We start from the raw sequence: 18,747 nt of genomic DNA, 5'->3' as shown, positions 1-18,747 counted from the left end.
CTGACATTTTTAGAATCTGATCTCAGGTCAGAATGGGTTCATCAGACCAGTGTGTGTCCGGCGGAAACCTCGTATGAATCTGATCTCAGGTCAGAATGGGCTAAATATAGTGTTGTAGTACACCAGTCCGGTCTCAAGTCCACAATTTTCATTTACTCGGTCTCGTCCTGGTCTGGCCCATAAGTTGACTCGAATCACAAGTCACTACAATGCAATGAAATAATTGTATTATACCATTCACGTTAACTTCATAAGAGATCCGTCTGGCGCTTATATAGACAGCTGTCTTATTAAGTAACGGATCACATATCATAGAACTGGCCAGGCTGTAGTAGTATATTATACCTACTGTACCTAATCATTATTTTAGCAGACCTTTTCGGTGAGATCGGCTGCATTCGTTAACATGGAGTGGAAGGAAAGCAGTGTCCGTGCGCCTACGCTTGCACGTTCTGTGGGTTCCGTGTGTTTATACGGGGCGTCGTGGGGCCTCCTATGCGACGCCGTGGTCCACCTTTGTGTGAATGCTGTTGTCACTGTGCACTTTGATCTCCATCATGTCCGGCTTCAGGGTCTCCTTTCCGTTCTCCTCCTTCAGCGGTAGCTTCCTGTGTCAGAAACAAGGAAACACAGCATGACGTGACATGGAGAGGAGTTCAGTCTTTTTATTTCGGTTTTTCGTAAAACCCATTAAGACTAAATCAGACCCCAAATATAGGCATTCTGGGCAGAGGATTTTGGGTGCCAAATTGATGATAAAAAGTGGAAAAGAATCTTGTTTAAAAACAGCTTAAGTGCCAGGCCCGTTAAGACGAGCTTACCATAACTCTGTCCAGCTTGCCATAGCCGTAGACAAAACTCCAGGAAAGGAGTTTTGTTTAATCCACGTTAATCGGCGATTGATTATCATCACGTTAGCATGTTGTAGCAAAATTCCCACGTGCACACCCGTGCACGCACACAAGCCGTCTTTTTTTGCATTATGGCTCATAATCTGAAAGAAATTTGATATTCAGCGCTTGATTAGAGCTTAATTTGATTTAGTTATGATTTTAAAAAAGCGGTCGCGCCAATACCAAGGCCCCATATCACTGTTACCCTGGCCGACTTTCAGTTCCGGTTCGAACTGGTGCAAACATCTGGTAGCTTTTGGGAGAGGTTATTAAAAAAACATCTGGCATGGGGCACCATCTGCTGGCCATCTGGCAGAATGCCATTAAAATGCAAAACAAATTACATGTTCTAACAGAACTCCTGAGACACAATACAAGATCATTCACAGGTTACTGTACATGTAACTCCAGCTATATATAAATATGATCCAACTTATTCTGGGCAGTGCTTAACATGTAAAAGCAGCGCTGAAAAAACTTAAGAGAGGTGCTGGTGCCACAAAGGGAACATGTGGTCATGCTGAAAAATTACAACATATTGGTTAAGTGTTCAAAGGGAGATTTTGAAACTTTTTGAGATCAGGATTCAGGATACATTTAAACCCAATGAACTTGGTACTGGGCTTAGATTCTGATCCTGAATTAAGGTATAGATACATTTTACGAATAGCCTTATAGGCCTACGTCGCACGGCTTAGAAGCTTACAAAAATGGTTAGATGAGGATGCCCCTGACATAAAATGGTGTGAAAAACTGTCGATTCGAAAAAAAATCGATTCTGCCAATGGAGAGGTTATCATATGTATTAAGAGGCACTCTTTTTTTTTTTTTTTTTAAGATATTTTTTTGCGGCTTACGCCTTTTATTGATTTTTGAAGGGACAGACAGTAGGCTGACAGGAAACGGGAGAGAGATGGGGGGATGACATGCAGTAAAGGCCGTGTCGGGTCCGGGAGTCGAACCCGCGGCACACTGCGACTGGATTACCAGTCCGGTGCCCAGACCGTTACGCTACGGCCTGGGCCTTAAGAGGCACTCTTGCTGACTTTGTTAGAGACTGCATGGTCAGCTATTGCAAGGTTTTTAATGTTTAAAATGTAAAAGAGTAATATGTAGGGTGTGACAACTGTATGAGAATAAGTTAAACTGTATGATGGGAGTATACGTGACTGTTACTTTTTCTGTATTACTATTTGCTGGCATGTTGTTGATTCTGTCTTGTTTTTATTTTCCTTTTTGTACGTGTCTTTGTAATGTAATGCATGTTTATCATTCTTGAAAATAACAATATAAATAATGAAAGAGAAGACTAAATCAGTTTCCTGAAAAAAAATATGTTGCTATATATATCAGTGGTGCTCAAAACCTTTTTTGCGTGAGCGTGAGCTTGTAGAGCTGGTATTTTCAGCATGCAACATAGCATAAAATTACTTCTACTGGATCTCTTCTTAACTAGTCCCTCCATAACATTTTAGTCTAGTTTTTATTTGTTGAAGAAATTGTCAGTATATTTAGTCTTAGTCATCACAGCTTAGTTTTTAATTAGTTTTCCTAAGTGAAAGAAAAGTTAACGAACATTAGTAGTTAACTAACATTTTTCATCTTAGTTTTGTTGACAAAATCAACAATAGATAGAAAGCAAAGATTTTCATCTCCTTAATTCATGACTCTTTCCAAAGCTGTCTCAGTTTCCTCTGCGTCTTTCCAGAAGCTTTGGAGTACAACTTCATCAAAATGGCCATCATCAAACACCAGTGTGAAAAGACATGAGGATGGATAGCCTGTCCACTGCAGGAAGACCCACTGGACGCTGGCGATGTTAGATTCACACAGGCCATTGCTTGGGGGAAAAAAACTCAAGTTTTGACAAGTGACATGTTTCTTTATGACATGTATGAACTGGCGGCCTGGCTTGAGCAATATGTCTAGTAGACATATTGCTCAAGCCGGGCCGCCAGTTCATATTGTCTACCATTGTGACGAACTAGAACTCTGGCAGGCCATGAAAGGGTCATGTCACAAGTCAGTCAAAATCTGAAGCAGCAGTAGAAAGAAAGTGTGTTTTGAAGAAAATGCTAAATGGCAGAAAATGTACTAGTGCTCTTTATTTTAGATCCCCATTAATCACTGCAGTGACTGTTTAAAAAAAAAAAGGGCAATTAAAAAAAACGTACAAGCAAAACAATTAAAGAACCCATAGAATACATTACTATACAATTCACACACATGCCAAAGACAAAAACAACAATTATCCTAAATGACAAAAAAAAAAAGTATGAATTAATATGTGACAAAGTACATACAAAAACAAATGACACACTCATTAATTAATTGATTAATTTAAACAAAAATAGGTAAAGAAAATAAATCAACCAGGCAAAACTAATGACAAAATATAATAGACAAACTAAAGCAATCTCTTTCCGCATTACATCTCAGTGTAATTCTTACCTAGATGGAAATGGGGGTTGGCCTACATTGAATGTACGATCTCACAATCGATCTCTGCAGGTTCAAGAGCTATTCAGTATTTTAGCTGTGACGTGAGCGCCCCCTCCTGAGATACTTCCGGGTCCTACTTTTGTGTCGCTTTTGTGTCCCCATGGAGTTATACTGTGACGCTCCGCCGGACTAAATCTGAGACGAAAACAACCACGAAAGTCTCATTTTACCGCTTTCCTCGCAACAACAAAGCTGCGCTGCTCTCCAAAATCTGGCTGTGACAGGCCGTCTGCCCCACATGGAATACTATCGCCATTTTATTTGATTGTGTCAACTAAATCCTCATTAATGCAAACTAGATTCAACATACTCAAGCCTGCACACATTGTAAATATCCCCCGAAATATTTTACCGAGCAAATGGACTGTTGCCACCTTCAATAATAATGATAATAATAGTCTTTATTGTCTCCACATCATATATTTTTGTTGTCATGGACACTTGTACAAAACATTAATAATTCTACTCGAGTTGGAAGCATTAAGACCCATTTTAACCCTCTATGGCTTCCTTTCTGAAATATAACGTCAATTTAAAAAGATTCACGCGTTTAGATATTCTATTTACAATGGGATGCGGACGGTAGCTGGTGCCACTTGGACCCGGACGTAACGTAGCACTACAAAATGACGTCGGACTTAAATACTGAATAGGTCAAAAGTGGTGTAGCGCCACAAATGAGGCTATACGGAGTGTCTTCCTTTGCTTACTGGGAGTTTGCATGCAATGTCTGACACCGACCAGTCCAGCATGATTAAGTAACTGTGCACACACGGACAGACAAGTCTCCGCCTCCAGGCCTATATCTGTCAGCTTGTCGTACGTAGATAATAATAATAATACTTGTGTAGAGATGGACACAAACACAATGATTAGAAATTATGGCCCTATTATTATGGCACTTTCTAACCCATTCTGACCTGAGATCAGATTCATATGAGGTTTCCACTGGACACACACTGGTCTGATTAACCCATTCTGACCTGAGATCAGATTCTAAAAATGTCAGTCGTTCTTCAATTTTTCAAAAATAGCAGACCTACAAGCTCGTATCGCGCCACTCGGTGGCACGATATGAGCTTGTAGATCTGCTATTTTTCAATAGCTAAAGCATAACATGATGCCGACACCAAAATGGGTGCCCGGTCAGAATGGGTTAAGAGCAGCAGTCCGATTGTGGCGGGGAACGAACAGACTTGGCATTTGTTTGCATCGGCGTTTTGCGGATTCCTTCCTATTTTATGCATGGACGCCAGGCGTAGCGTTTTCAAAGGTTTCCACTCCAAGGTGGTTCCACTTCCATTGTTGCGTTTAACATATCTTGCATTCTTACTCCCACACTTCACAACTCACATTGACGCTTTTGTACAGAATGAGAAAACTGAAACCTGCAGAGCTAGGTGTATCCTTTGAGACACACAAACGGGTATTCTGGGGCGTGGCCCAATGTTTACGGACCAAAGACCATTGGAATTGCATTACGGAAGTAACGGGAACCTACATTTTATGATTCTTCTTCGTCCTACAGCGACACCGTGGTGTTATTGTAGTGTATAGTGCTGCTATTGTGTATTGTCTATTGTGTATTGTCTGTCTGTTTAAAAAAACGTTGATGTACTACTGCACTTTTGCCCAAGACAAATTTCCCCTCGTGGGGCAATAAAGTATATCTCATCTCAGTGTCGGGAACTGTAAAAACAGCAGCAACATAAGTGATAAAAGCGCGGGGCACGAAAAGGAACCGGAGAGAAGAGCAACACATACGTGTATTTCGGGGCGCCTACCCTTGTTTATACCGAGCCAACGCGCTTGGCACGAGCTCCTTCAAAGTAGTCAGCTGACCTTCAAAAACTGAAAAGTCGATGAAAAACAACAGTTTAATGAAACCAACCACAAAAACAAATAGGAATTCTGCACCGGTTCCCATTGGTTTCAACTGACTGTTTATAGCCCCATTTCAAAATGCCGCAGACCACATCCTGAATGAACCGTCGTCACGTGTGTATGGGCCGATTCATACTCCTATTTTACAGCCGTTTCGGCTGTAGTGCCGAAATGATTTCGGCTCATCAGAAATGTTCTGTAGCGCTGAAGAGCCGACTTTAGGACGGTACCAGCCCCCCCCCCCCCCCCCCCCCCCCGAACCTCAAATGACGTCACATTGTAGGCTCTACAGAGCCGAACCCACTTTTATTCGGCTCTTAAATAGAGCACCGAAGTCTGACGTCACTTTCAGTAGAGGGCGTCAGTCCCCAGGTTCATGTATTTGTTTAGTTGCATTGAAATCGCCATAGGAGGATTTTTAGATTGCTTCATATAAGAACTGTGTTTGAAAAATAAACATGTCATCCCGGCCGCTTCACTCATATGGATATGAAGAATCAACTGACTGAGAGAAAACGCTATATTGTTACTGCTACTGAATTAGTTAGATTTTCGCTAGAAGCAGACTGTATCATATATGAGTGACTGACTGTTGCAAACGATACAGAGACACCTCCCTGACAATAACGCAGAGACAGCTTGTTTATTTTTGGACCACAACGCTTATAGTAGACGATATTAAGATCACCCCATGTTATTCTCCATAGAGAAACTACTTCCGCGAACCAGGGGAATCGTCGGGATGAGCGAGTTACGTCAGGACTTCGGTGCTCTATAGGTAGTATGAATCTTCCCTATGACAGGCACAGGCAGAATAATATATATATACACTCACAGGTAGGCTGCCTTGCCCTCCTCCATCTCCTTGCCCTTGCCGCTGGTGCTGGTCTTCTTGCTGCGCAGCGTGCGTGCGATGCACATCAGGAGACCGCACTGGCGCAGGAAGAAGCAGCTGACGTCCACCAGCACCAGGAGCAGCAGCACGGCGCCCACGCTCAGCCCCACCACCACCCCCAGACCCAGGCCGCTGAACAGAGACTCTGCTGAGACAGGGGAAACACACGGACGGGCACAGAAAAAGACAGAAAACACAGTATTATCATTCTTATTCTTATTATTTCATTTTTTTGCCCCAACAGTGAATGCAAAGGGAAGACGGTATTTTATTGTATAGCTGGCAGAGTGGATCGATATTGTTTCACGACCGCAGACTAATGTGTATCAGAGCAACTATAACTGAAACCATGCAGTTCATGTGTCTGCCGAATTTGAGTTGAACCTTCAGACATGGTCAGAGTGTAACCCTTCATTTTGGTGAAAAGCTACCCTAGTATAATGCCTAATCACCCCTAATGTATGCGTTGCATGATGAGAGTGACGAAAACAGCAGACCTACAAGCACGTGCAACACAGTCCTATGTATATGAGTGTGTAGGCCTACACTATTGTTCTATAGAAACACACTTTTGTGTGTGGAGAGAGAGAGAGAGAGAGAGAGAGAGATAATGCGAGAGACTGCACATCCTGGTCTGTGACAGAGGGCTTGCCATCAATCTCTTTAATAGAATCCTGGGAGCCGGCTGCATTAAACAACAGTAATGCCACTCTGTCTGAGCCGTGCCGGCCCAACGGGCCACAGAGAATCCACGCTACTACCTTCACTCACCTCGTCCATTACTCGCCCGTCCTTTTCCTGCCTGTGGAGCCAAATTAGCTTCGTGTTGACAAAATCCTTATTTTTTGAGTGGTGCAACCAACTCCTATAGACAGCTATGTGGGTCCCTGGGTCTGTTCCTGGCTGAGTCTGTCTGAGCATTTTGTTGGTTTTCACAACCAATTGTCACTGTTGCTCAGCCTAACACACACACTGTGACACACACACACACATATTAACTGTACAGTATATATGATTTGTGCTGTTGGTACAGTGCAGTACAGTTAACTGTAACGGTAACTGTCATTTCTCGACCGTTTCGGACGCGGGGAGGCTCGCTGAAACTGGGCCGGCACCCTGGCCTCGTTCCTGTGGGTCTGGAACTTCCCGGGGACCCCCCGGGGACCCCCACACGGAGTTGCACCACTCACTTCCCACGGGTGTGATCTTTGTATGGTATGGTGTGGATGATGGCGTAGAATGCGTAGACCGTAGATGAACTGGATGTATACTGAAAGTATGTCTTTTATAAAGGTTTGTAAAGTATGTAACTGTACGTGATTCTTTTTTTTTTTTTTTTTTTTTCTTATATTTTTTTGCGGCTTACGCCTTTTATTGATTTTTGAAGGGACAGACAGTAGGCTGACAGGAAACGGGAGAGAGATGGGGGGATGACATGCAGTAAAGGCCGTGTCGGGTCCGGGAGTCGAACCCGCGGCACACTGCGACTGGATTACCAGTCCGGTGCCCAGACCGTTACGCTACGGCCTGGGCCCGTGATTCTTTTTTTAAACCAATAAAAATATTAAAAGGCAGTCCAGAAAAAAGTGCATCGCAGTAATCAAGCTGAGAAAAAATAAATAGATGAAATAAAAGTGAGCTCTTTCTTTCTTCTTTAGTCAAGAGAATTTAAATTCTCTGATAGATCATTGAGGGAGACCCTCAATTACAATGATGCCGAGAAACACAAGAACACAAGAACAAAGAAAAACAATAAGTTAAGAACAAAACAGCTACATGTTTTGACAGCAATCAGTTAAAACAGTTACATACATACATGCATGATTATTAAGTATGTTCCTAAAATGGAAAATATTGATGCTCAGTTTAAGTACTTGTAAAAATTTGCTGAAAGCAGCCTTTCCCAGCTCAGAGTTGGCCAGAAGACCTAGCCAAGGTCTCTGATGTAACATGGCTGAATTATATGGTCTTAGTTTTCCAACTAAGGCCTTTTGGGCATCATTCACACAGTATAAGACGGTATTAGGCTATACGCACGTGCACACACTCAAACGCACGCACGCACGCGTGCGCACACAGCCATAAATAGCATTAGCCTATTCAGTGTTCTTGCTAATGCTAGTCGTCCAACATACTGAACTGGGAGCCATTCATATGCAGAACCTCGGTGACAATATCAGCTCATTACAGCCTGAGCACCCATTGACTGCGCTCGATTAGATCTGAGGTGGCTCGCCGCTCAATCTGATGATGACCGCATGCAGGGCACTCATTGATCGGTAAAGTTAGCGGTGCTAATGCTTTGTGGGACAACAGAGCCGCTAACGACCCGCAAGGAGGGGAATATTTCCTGAGCGCTCGATAATTGAGCATTTAATTTCCGAAGAGGAGTGGGCGGACGTTCTTCTGGCCGAGCTCCAGAAGTAAACATCGTCATTAAATCTGTTGGTATGAGAAGAGGAAGTGCTTGAAGCAGCAGAGCGAAACTCTGATGAGATTCGAGTAGAAGTTAGACCTCGGTCAGACTTCAACTTCCTTAAGACTTGAGGCCGATTCTACAAATGTCTTCTAAATCGAAACATTTATGAATCCATATCAGTGGTTCCCCATCTTAAAAAAAACGTTCACGTCGAGTACTTGGCCGTACAAGTTAAAAATGTTTGCTTTGTCATCTACAAGCTACAAGTTAGTGTCGAAGTGTCATTGATCAAGACTCTGAACGCCTTATTGCTCCTGATGTGCAGGTTGGTGCCTTGCATGGTTTCCTCCGCCACTGGTATATGAATGGGTGAATGTAATGTAATGTAAAGTGCCTTTGATAAAGGCACTATATAAATGCACCATTACCATTTACAAGCTCTTAGTGCGAGCAATATTACACTTAGGTAGAGGTTAGGGTTTGCTATGCTGTGACAAACAAACAAAGAACATTATGCCAACATGTAACATTAAAGTTTTAATTAGTTTTAATAAAAAAATGACAACTTTAAATAGATTTAAATATTTTATTAAGAATAATGTTCTTGCTGTATGTATTTGGTTAAAAGTAAATGTTATTTAGTTTACTTAAAAATATATTTGTATCAATATATTTTACTTGCACTGTGCACTTTGGATTGATTTTGTGATTTCATTAAATGGCTGCTAGTTTAATCTGCAAAGCTTTTTACCTCTGTGTTTTATTATCTTGGCCAGGCCAAAATGATCTCGCAAACAAGCAACTCAGCTTTGCCAGGGGGGGCTGACTCCTGAACACGACGAAGAAATGAAAACACGGTAATGCAGCGCGGTTCTTAATTAACATGGGGAAATGCCTTCAAGGACCCCCCGGACCACTGGTTGAGAATCACAGAATCACTGATGTCACAGAGATGACCAATGTATGTACCCATCGATTTTTCCATTGCATTGCTTTTTGATAGTTTGTACAATGGAAACAAATGAGTGCAGATGGTTAATGGGAAGAGATAAAAAAGCATTCATTTGGATTTGCTGCCATAATTTACCATTAACCCATTTTGGGCAGGCACCCCTTTTGGTGTTTTAAACATGATGTTATAATTTAGCTATTGAAAAATAGCAGATCTACAAGCTCATATCGCGCCACTCGGTGGCGCGATATGAGCTTGTAGATCTGCTATTTTTGAAAAATCGTGAAAATGTGCCTCAAATTTGGAATATATTTTTTCAGAACGAACGTTTTTAACTCAAATCTTTGCTTCTGGAGAGGTCCCTGGAACAACATATTTTCAGATGGGGGTCGGTGGCCAATTACAGATCATTTTTGGGGTCCTTGACATGAAATATTGAGTGATATAGGCCTAGAAACATAGGTATTTCAGAAAACTGTCAGGATTTAGAAGGCTTTTTTTATTTCGATGTCAGGCCTAAATGGGTTAAGAGCCTCTCTGGACATCTCACAAAGAGCTTTGATTACATTATTGTGCGGCTCACACAAAAATAACGCATACCATATGTGCTGCGTTGCAAGCTTGTAAACTAGTTTCACTACTTCTTAATTATTAACTTTTTCTTTTTTTACTCATGGGATTTCATAGATTTGCTTGTTAAAATGGATACAATTATTTTAAATATTTTATTTAAACCAAAAAAATCTGTATTCCGAAATTGTATACAAATTGGTCCGTGACCCACAAATGGGTTTTAGAGGATGTCAGACGAAAAGCGTCTCTTTTCCATGAGGACCAGAGGAAAGGAAGAGCTAATTGAAACCTCGCCATGGGCAACGTTTCAATCAATGACACTTATACTCTCACACAAAGCAGAGGAGCTGTTAGGAGGGGAGGCGAGGGGAGGACGAGGGGAGGAACTGAAGGCTAATGGTGAAATGGGCAAATGGAGGATCAACAAAAATCTGTTTTCTTGCTGGATGCTCAAGAGAAAGGGTCAATATGCATTCATCTGAAAGGAAACATGCTTACATGACCAGTTTCACTATTACACTTTGGTGTTTTGGGAGGTAAACATAATGTGGTACAGCCAGGGGACAGGGTCTAGGGGGCCCCAAATGTGCGTCCTGCCCACCCTGAAGTTTGAACACCATTTGATCTCCACATTTCATGTTTTTTTTAGGTTTTATAATACCCTACTTTATACTTTGTCCCAAGTGTTGTGAGGAGAAAGGGAGAGGGAGGGAGAGGGGGTGAGGGGGCGAGGGAGGGGGCGAGAGAGAAAGGGAGAGAGAAGGGTGGAGGGAGAGGGGGAGAGAGAGAGAAGGGGAGAGAGAGAGAGAGAGAGACAGAGAGAGAGAGACAGAGAGAGGAAGGGGGAGAGGGAGTTAACAAAAGAAAGGGAAACAGTAATGAATGAGTGAGTAATCGTTCCATACAGTTATATTGTTTATTACCTGCTAGTGCTACAGTTCTTTACGTAGCTCTCTATTCTTTATTGCCTTATTAGCTGAACAGCTCTCGGCGGTTATACTCCTCTTCAAACAAACACATAAGCAAAAACCTTGTTCTCTCTCTCTCTTTCTCTCTCTCCCCCTCCACTGCACCCCCGCTGCACCCCCCCCCCCCCCCCACCCCATCTCCCATGATGCAACACAACTCCGCCCGCTACCGCTAACAAGAAAGGACAGCCAATCAAAGTGAACCGCCTTAAGCTCACCGTTAGCCCGGTGCCTCGTTTTCTCTCCCGTTTGAGAAGCAGCGCACACACACACACAACCTCACACAGGCAATTTATCCGCTGCGGTAATGACAGAGGCAATAACACTCTCTGTGCCGCCACGGCGGCATAAATGTCTCTGTGGTAACGCACTGCAGGAGGTGAGGAAATTACAAACACACACACCTCTCTCCCTTTGTCTGTTTTAGCCTTACATCTTTGTGTGAATACAGGATAGCCCTGCAGGGGAACTAGTGCCCACACAGATCCGAAAGTCCCGTTATCCGAACATGCATTAACCCATTCTGACCTGAGATCAGATTCATACGAGGTTTCCGCCGGACACACACTGGTCTGATGAACCCATTCTGACCTGAGATCAGATTCTAAAAATGTCAGTCGTTCTTCGATTTTTCAAAAATAGCAGACCTACAAGCTCGTATCGCGCCACTCGGTGGCGCGATATGAGCTTGTAGGTCTGCTATTTTTCAATAAGCTAAAGCATAACATGATGCCGACACCAAAATGGGTTCCCGTATAGAATGCATTAAGGTTGGTGAACATGCACTGCTCCCGTGCTTGCGGTTATGTTTAGGTTAGGGTTTAGAGATAGGGATAGTAATTTCGGAACAATGAACCTTCTATACCCTCTGCAGGGGGGTGGGGGGCGAGCCGCCAGCTATACACATGAGCTACGACGGGTGGTTCCCAAACTTCTTCATGTCCAGGACCCCCAAATTGACACTTCAGCCCACAGACACCCCGTTTGAAGAGATATGCCAGGGACCCCCGTCTCTGCGACCCCAATTTATATTGTAAAATCAATGTTAATTTAGCTCTGAGAGTCCATTTGTCTCGTAACTATCATTTAGCTGGGGGACCCCTTGGAACTCCTTCTTGGATCTCTCTCACTGCATCCACAAACCTCCCCTTTGGTCTATACATCTTCTCCAGTGGTGGAAAGTTTACTCAAGTACTGTACTTAAGTACAGTTTTGAGGTATTTGTATACTTGTATACTGTACTTTCTCCAGTAGGCTATACTTTTACTTCTACATCTCAGTATTATTGTACTTTTACTCCACTACATTTATTTAACAAATTTAGTTTTTTACTGGTATGGTTACTTTGTAGATTTGGATTATTATTCCAAAACATACATTGACCCATTCTGACCGGGCACCCATTTTGGTGTCGGCATCATGTTATGCTTTAGCTATTGAAAAATAGCAGATCTACAAGCTCATATCGCGCCACCGAGTGGCGCGATACGAGCTTGTAGGTCTGCCATTTTTGAAAAATCGAAGAACGACTGTCATTTTTAGAATCTGATCTCGGGTCAGAATGGGTTCATCAGACCAGTGTGTGTCCGGCGGAAACCTCGTATGAATCTGATCTCAGGTCAGTTAAACCACTTCAGCCATACATTTCTGCCCTTTGAAAACAGCGTATCTCCTATGTCTAAATGCTCATCCCTGCCTCCTCTGCACGAGTCGTCCAACCCATCTCAACCGCATGCTCTCTTGAGCTGTGCCCAGAACCAACTAAACCGGGCCGACCCTCCAATGTAGTATTTAGTCTTAGTTTAGTCATCATAGCTTAGTTTTTGTAATAGTTTTTAACAGTTTGACTGTTTTTCACGCTTAACCCGCATTCTTCACCCTTCACTGCCGAGATTGTTGTATTACCTTTAGAGCATACGCTGAATTATTTGGGCTTTTAATCCGCGAAAATCCAGCAAAAAAAGCTCCCGTGGTTTGTTATGATCCGAGCGTATCATCCACCATCTTGGTGCACCCGGAAGACGCACACAAGACTCGTCTCAATGAGGCGTTGCACCCTATGCATTTCCATTGGCCTCAATTTCCCAGAAGCCCTAGCAGCCCACAGCATGTGACGATTTCCGGTTTCGTCATCAAAGCGAATGCATCTAGTCTCTTTCTCCGCGACGAAGACGGATTTTCTTTTTATTTATTACAATACAGCGGATTAAACACATAAAACAAAAGGCGGGATTAGCGGGGTCGGCAGCGACAGTAACCTGGAGTAATCCATTCCCGGCACGGAAACTGTTTAATTAGTTCTCATCGGTGAGAAAAGGTATTCAACGAACATTCTTCGTCATAGTTTTAATCGGGGGAAATCAACACTGATCCTGTCCCTGCTTGTCCCTAATGGCATTCTTATAGCATAATGCCACCGGCTCTGCCTCCTGTCTTTGTCAGCGTCTTGCCTATTCCAAGCCCCAGGCTACTGCGTGACTGATCTCACTATTATTGTCTTCTGCATCTTCCCTTTCCGTCACAAATAACTCCTGACACGTTCCATCTATCCGTTCCACCCTGCCTGCACTCTCTCTACTCTACTCCACCTCTCCTCCGCAGTTCCTGTAACTTTGGAGATGAGCCCAGGTAAGGCTATTTGAATTCCACCTTCGTCCACCATGACTCCTTGCATCCTTCTCCAGTGGTGGAAAGCAACACATCTTTTCCAGGTAGCCTAACCTGGTACCTTACTCTTGAGTTCTCCAAACTTAGAATACTACTACTGTGGACAATTCAGAGACCTGCTTATACCAGTGACACGGTACAGATCTGTCTCTGAATAGAACCATATATATATTAACCTAGTGCAGATACCTCCAACACAACAATACCTCATTGGAGCGACATGTAATCTTATAGAGGCCACTATATTGAAATCCAGTATGGCGGAGGCATACAGTACATGGCTATGCTGCCACTCAAAGTGACTTCTAGCACCACCAAGCACATCTCTTCCCGGACACAAATGACCAGAGTGCAAATAGAGCGCACCCTAGATTCGGACAAGTCCCAAGTACCTTTTTATGTCTATGGCTAGAACGATGTGATCTCTCATCTCAGTCAGGACCCTGAGAGATCGTAACCAAACTGCATGGGTGTATAACAGCTAATTGATTTAACCGATTATTATTATTAACAATAGTTAATCATTTCATAAAATAATCAGTCATTAATTTATAAGGTATAAAAATATATTTTGTGAACTTTACTGAAGGGAAATTGACAGCAAAATCACTATAGAAATATTGGATAGTAGCAGCCCTAGTTCCCCCTAAGTTAACTTGACGGGGACGTTCTTCCAGAGGACACGAGTCCGTTCTTTTGTGTTCTTTCCCTTGTCATCCCCTGCCTTGGGATATGCTAGATATTGCCGTGAAGAGCGCCGTTTTCTGCCCCCTGGTTGCCGAGGCTAATCTCTGCGCGATGACTGTACAAAAGAAAGCGGTCGACAGTATGTGTTGGCTTGTTGGCTTATACAACAGACTGTCTGTTAGGCCTTTAAGCTAAAAACTAAATAAAAGTAGCTTATCTCCACGCGCAGGAAGTGCACGGTGTGCGTTTGGTACAGATCTGTCAAACTAGCCCAGGGAACCATTTCACAGGTTTCATTTCCACACATTTTTTGTTTGAAAAGCCTGGCAACTACCCCTTTGCAAAGTGACAGCTATAGCTTAAATAATGGTAGTTAAAACACACACACACACACACACACACGCACGCACACGCACACACACACACGCACGCACGCACACGCGCACACACACACACACACACACACACACACACACACACACACACACAAGCAACTTAGAATCCTTGTTTGACAAAATGACAAGATACAAAACTCTGCATTGTAGAGATAATTGCAAAAATAAACTAATCCTTTCACCTGTCCTCCAACGCACTTCTAAAATACCTATAAGCTACCGAGACAACTGAATTAGTGCATATATAGCCCTTATTGGCACAGTGTTGATTTTGACAGCAAATTTCTATTTAGTTTTAGTGTATATAGTCCTTCGAATAAAAGTTTAGTTGTAGTCACATTTTAGTCATCTGAAATGTTTTAGATTTAGTCTAGTGTTTTTGTGTAAAGTATATTTTAACCCATTCTGACCGGGCACCCATTTTGGTGTCAGCATCATGTTATGCTTTAGCTATTTAAAAATAGCAGATCTACAAGCTCGTATCGCGCCACCGAGTGGCGCGATACGAGCTTGTAGGTCTGCTATTTTTGAAAAAATCGAAGAACGACTGACATTTTTTAGAATCTGATCTCAGGTCAGAATGGGTTCATCAGACCAGTGTGTGTCCGGTGGAAACCTCGTATGAATCTGATCTCAGGTCAGAATGGGTTAATTGGTGGTGGGCAATAATGACATTGAAATGCCTGATTCACACTCATAGCCGTGTGCCAAAAAGCTCACAACGTGTCGCGCCGTGACATCCTGTGAATTCTGTGTTCACGTTGTGAATAGATTGGCTATTTTCGGAGCGCGATGGTGGAAAAGTGAGTCAATGCAGGGGCGGCCTTAAGAAGTCATAATTTTAATAATTAATAAAAATAAAATAAAAACTATTTTTTCCTTTTTTTTTGTCAGTGTGTATTATCGGACTTCAAAGCATGAACAGCATACACACAGCCAAGTAGAAAATACACAAAAGCAGCTTGCTTGATTAAACATTTTTTTACTTGAAGGTATAACTGGAAGGCAGCATTGGCTATACAATGATGCAATCGCAACTGTCAGCGCTGCTAGTGCAGTGAGTGCACACACTGGGAAGTGGGAACAATTACAAACTCGAGGCCCGTTTCAATTGAAACGATTGAAACATATATAAGGCCGCCACTGAGTCAATGTATACTCTTGGTGAAATAATACTTTACTACAAGTAACAGTTGCACTGTCACATTTATACTTGAGCATAATTACATTGCCTTGAAAATAAAATACTTAATTTGCGCATTTTCAACCCATCTTCATGAATCATCTTATTTCGGTCTATTTGCTTCAGAATCCTTGCGAACCAGTGACATCATCAATGGGGTTGCAAGTAGGGATGTTCAGATCACATTTCTTTTGGCCCCTGATCTGATTCCGATCATTTGATTTTGAGTATACCGATTTTTCCAGATCCGATATTAATATATTTTATAGAATACAGTACTTATGCCATATCGCAATAGTACAATATCCCAAATCACAGTAAATATCCAGTCTAATATCATGATATGGATATAATATTGATACAAGGATGTCCTGATCAATTTATTTTTGTGTGTGTGTGTGTGTGTGTGTGTGTGTGTGTGTGTGTGTGTGTGTGTGTGTGTGTGCTCCCGATCCGATTCTGGTCATTTGAAAATGACATGATCGCGGTCGCACGTGATCGAACCCCTAGTTGCAAGCTAAACTGCAGACCCTCTCTTACTTTCCACCACTGAGTTTGGCACTTTGGCACAATGGAGTCTTCTGCCTAGGGCTGGAGGACGGAGACAAGAATTCGGCCCGAACATTTTTGCGGAATTGGGCCTGTCGGTTGCCCACCGCAACGAGCGAGCAGATACTCTAGTGACCTTTCGGCCCATACAAATACTTGAAATACAAGCCCTTAACCCATTCTGACCTGAGATCAGATTCATACGAGGTTTCAACTGGACACACACTGGTCTGATTAACCCATTCTGACCTGAGATCAGATTCTAAAAATGTCAGACCTACAAGCTCGTATCGCGCCACTCGGTGGCGCGATATGAGCTTGTAGATCTGCTATTTTTCAATAGCTAAAGCATAATATGATGCCAACACCATAATATATGCCTGGTACGTCCTGTGGGCTGTGGCCAGTCCACGCCTGCTTCTGCCAGCATGAGGTTCATATTCAGGACATAATTGGAGAGTTCACATTGATTTTAGACTGTGCAGGCTCTGCGTGCGCGGCCTCAAATACACGTATTTCTTCCTCATTACCTCCTGCTTTTCATTTGCACTGTTGTCAGGGAGGCAAACAATGCTGTAATGCTGTGCTGTTTCTAACAATTTACCTGCTCGTCCATATACAGCCACAGTTTAGTCTCTGACTGCATTCTATTTGCATTAAAGCACCATGGGTGTATTTGTTTACATGGCTGCCATGTTGCCCGTGACACAAAATCAATCAGCGCAGATCGATATGAGCAGGTGGTCTGAGCATTTGATTAGACAAGAGGTCTGTTATTGTATAGTGAGTCCATCTGTCATTAAAAAAAAAAAAAGTATTTGAAAATAGAGATCTACAATCTAAAAATGCGTCGCGTCGCGACGCGTGGTGAGCTTGTAGATCGGCTATTTTCAAATGGACATAATGTATACGGCATATAGGGCTGAATACCAATTCAGCTTGTACGTTTTGTAATAATAGGCCTAATCGAAATCTACACAGTAACTACAGTTTTCAAATAATTGTAGTGGTGTAAAAGTACTTAATATTAGCCTCTGAGATGTAGTGGAGTAGAAGTAAAAGTAATGGAAATTGGAAATACTTCTGTAAAGTAATAAGCACCTCAAAATTGTACCCAAGTACCAGTACTTGAATAAATGTACTTTGTTACTTTCCCATCACTGTGACAATACAGTCAGTGCTGCTGCGCTCATTAATACAGCGTTAGGCAAGCCGACATGTCCAACATCGGCTCGACAGATCCTTCGCACGCCAGGCGAGGGACACTACAATCTTCTCGAAACATTTCACGACAATCGAGGTCAAAGCTACGGGACGAACGATCATTATTCATTGTATAGGCTCGTCCTGGGGCTTTTCAGGCACTGGTGTTGGTTGTCATTTTGTTCCAAAAATAAAGAAAGAAAGAAGCCGGAGCAGAGCAGTGTGCAAGCGTCTAAGGGCCAGCCAGAAACGGCATTCCCGCTGTGTTTTGAATTGACATCGGCATGGCGCCACATATTATGGGGACGGCACGCTGATGCCAATTCCCCCAGCACAGCGTTTTGAGAAAAAGAGACGATCATTTGGCGTGGTGCCTGTGGAACTATTAACCCAAATGTCTTCTCAATCATAACAGTTTTCTGTATTATTTTTGCTGTATCCTTTTGCTATATACTGTAAGTGGTTCTCAAAAATGTTCAAGTCAAGGACGCCACCAAAATTCTATGTATTTAAAGTGTAAATACAATTCAAACTATTTTGTTCCAGGGACCCCCCCTGATGTAAGTAAAAAAAAAGATTTGCACACATTTTCATGATTTTTCAATAATCTACAATTTACCTACAGATCTACAAGCTCATAGTGCTGCACAAAGTGACAAGCTATGAGCTTGTACTATCTGCTATTTTTGAATAGCCAACCAATGTGCTCTTAATAGCTACAATCTAAAAATGACAAAGATTCTGTCTCGGTTTTAACGAGTTAAGCCCGGTTTATGCTTGGACGCAAATATGACGTGTTGTCAACTTGTAGATCGGCTATTTTTAGTGCACTATAGAGCATCACAGTACCGCCCCCTTTCATGACGACGCCAGGCCCAGGAAATAATTCCCAATGCCCTTTTTCCCCATAGACATTTCAAAATGTATTTATTTAAAGACCTTTTAAGCGTTGTACAAAGCCAACTCGAGTCGTGACA

The 18,747-nt window shown here is 42.6% G+C and overlaps 1 protein-coding gene across 1 annotated transcript in view; it reads right to left on the bottom strand.

The window, feature by feature from the left end:
* Positions 1 to 492: 492 nt before the first annotated feature.
* Positions 493 to 18,747, bottom strand: part of LOC310875769 (neural cell adhesion molecule 2-like) — a 116,702-nt gene continuing 98,447 nt past the window's right edge. The window contains exons 15-16 of the mRNA XM_083789114.1: positions 6,115 to 6,322; positions 493 to 608 (exon numbers count right to left, since the gene is read on the bottom strand). Of these exons, the coding sequence (XP_083645240.1) occupies positions 494 to 608; positions 6,115 to 6,322 (323 nt within the window). The 3' untranslated portion in view covers position 493. The remainder of the gene's footprint in view (positions 609 to 6,114; positions 6,323 to 18,747) is intronic.

The sequence above is a fragment of the Protomyctophum parallelum genome (genome assembly GCF_964188405.1).
Source record: "Protomyctophum parallelum genome assembly, chromosome: 18".
Lineage (NCBI taxonomy): Eukaryota > Metazoa > Chordata > Actinopteri > Myctophiformes > Myctophidae > Protomyctophum > Protomyctophum parallelum.
This window is presented reverse-complemented; position numbering and strand designations above follow the sequence as displayed.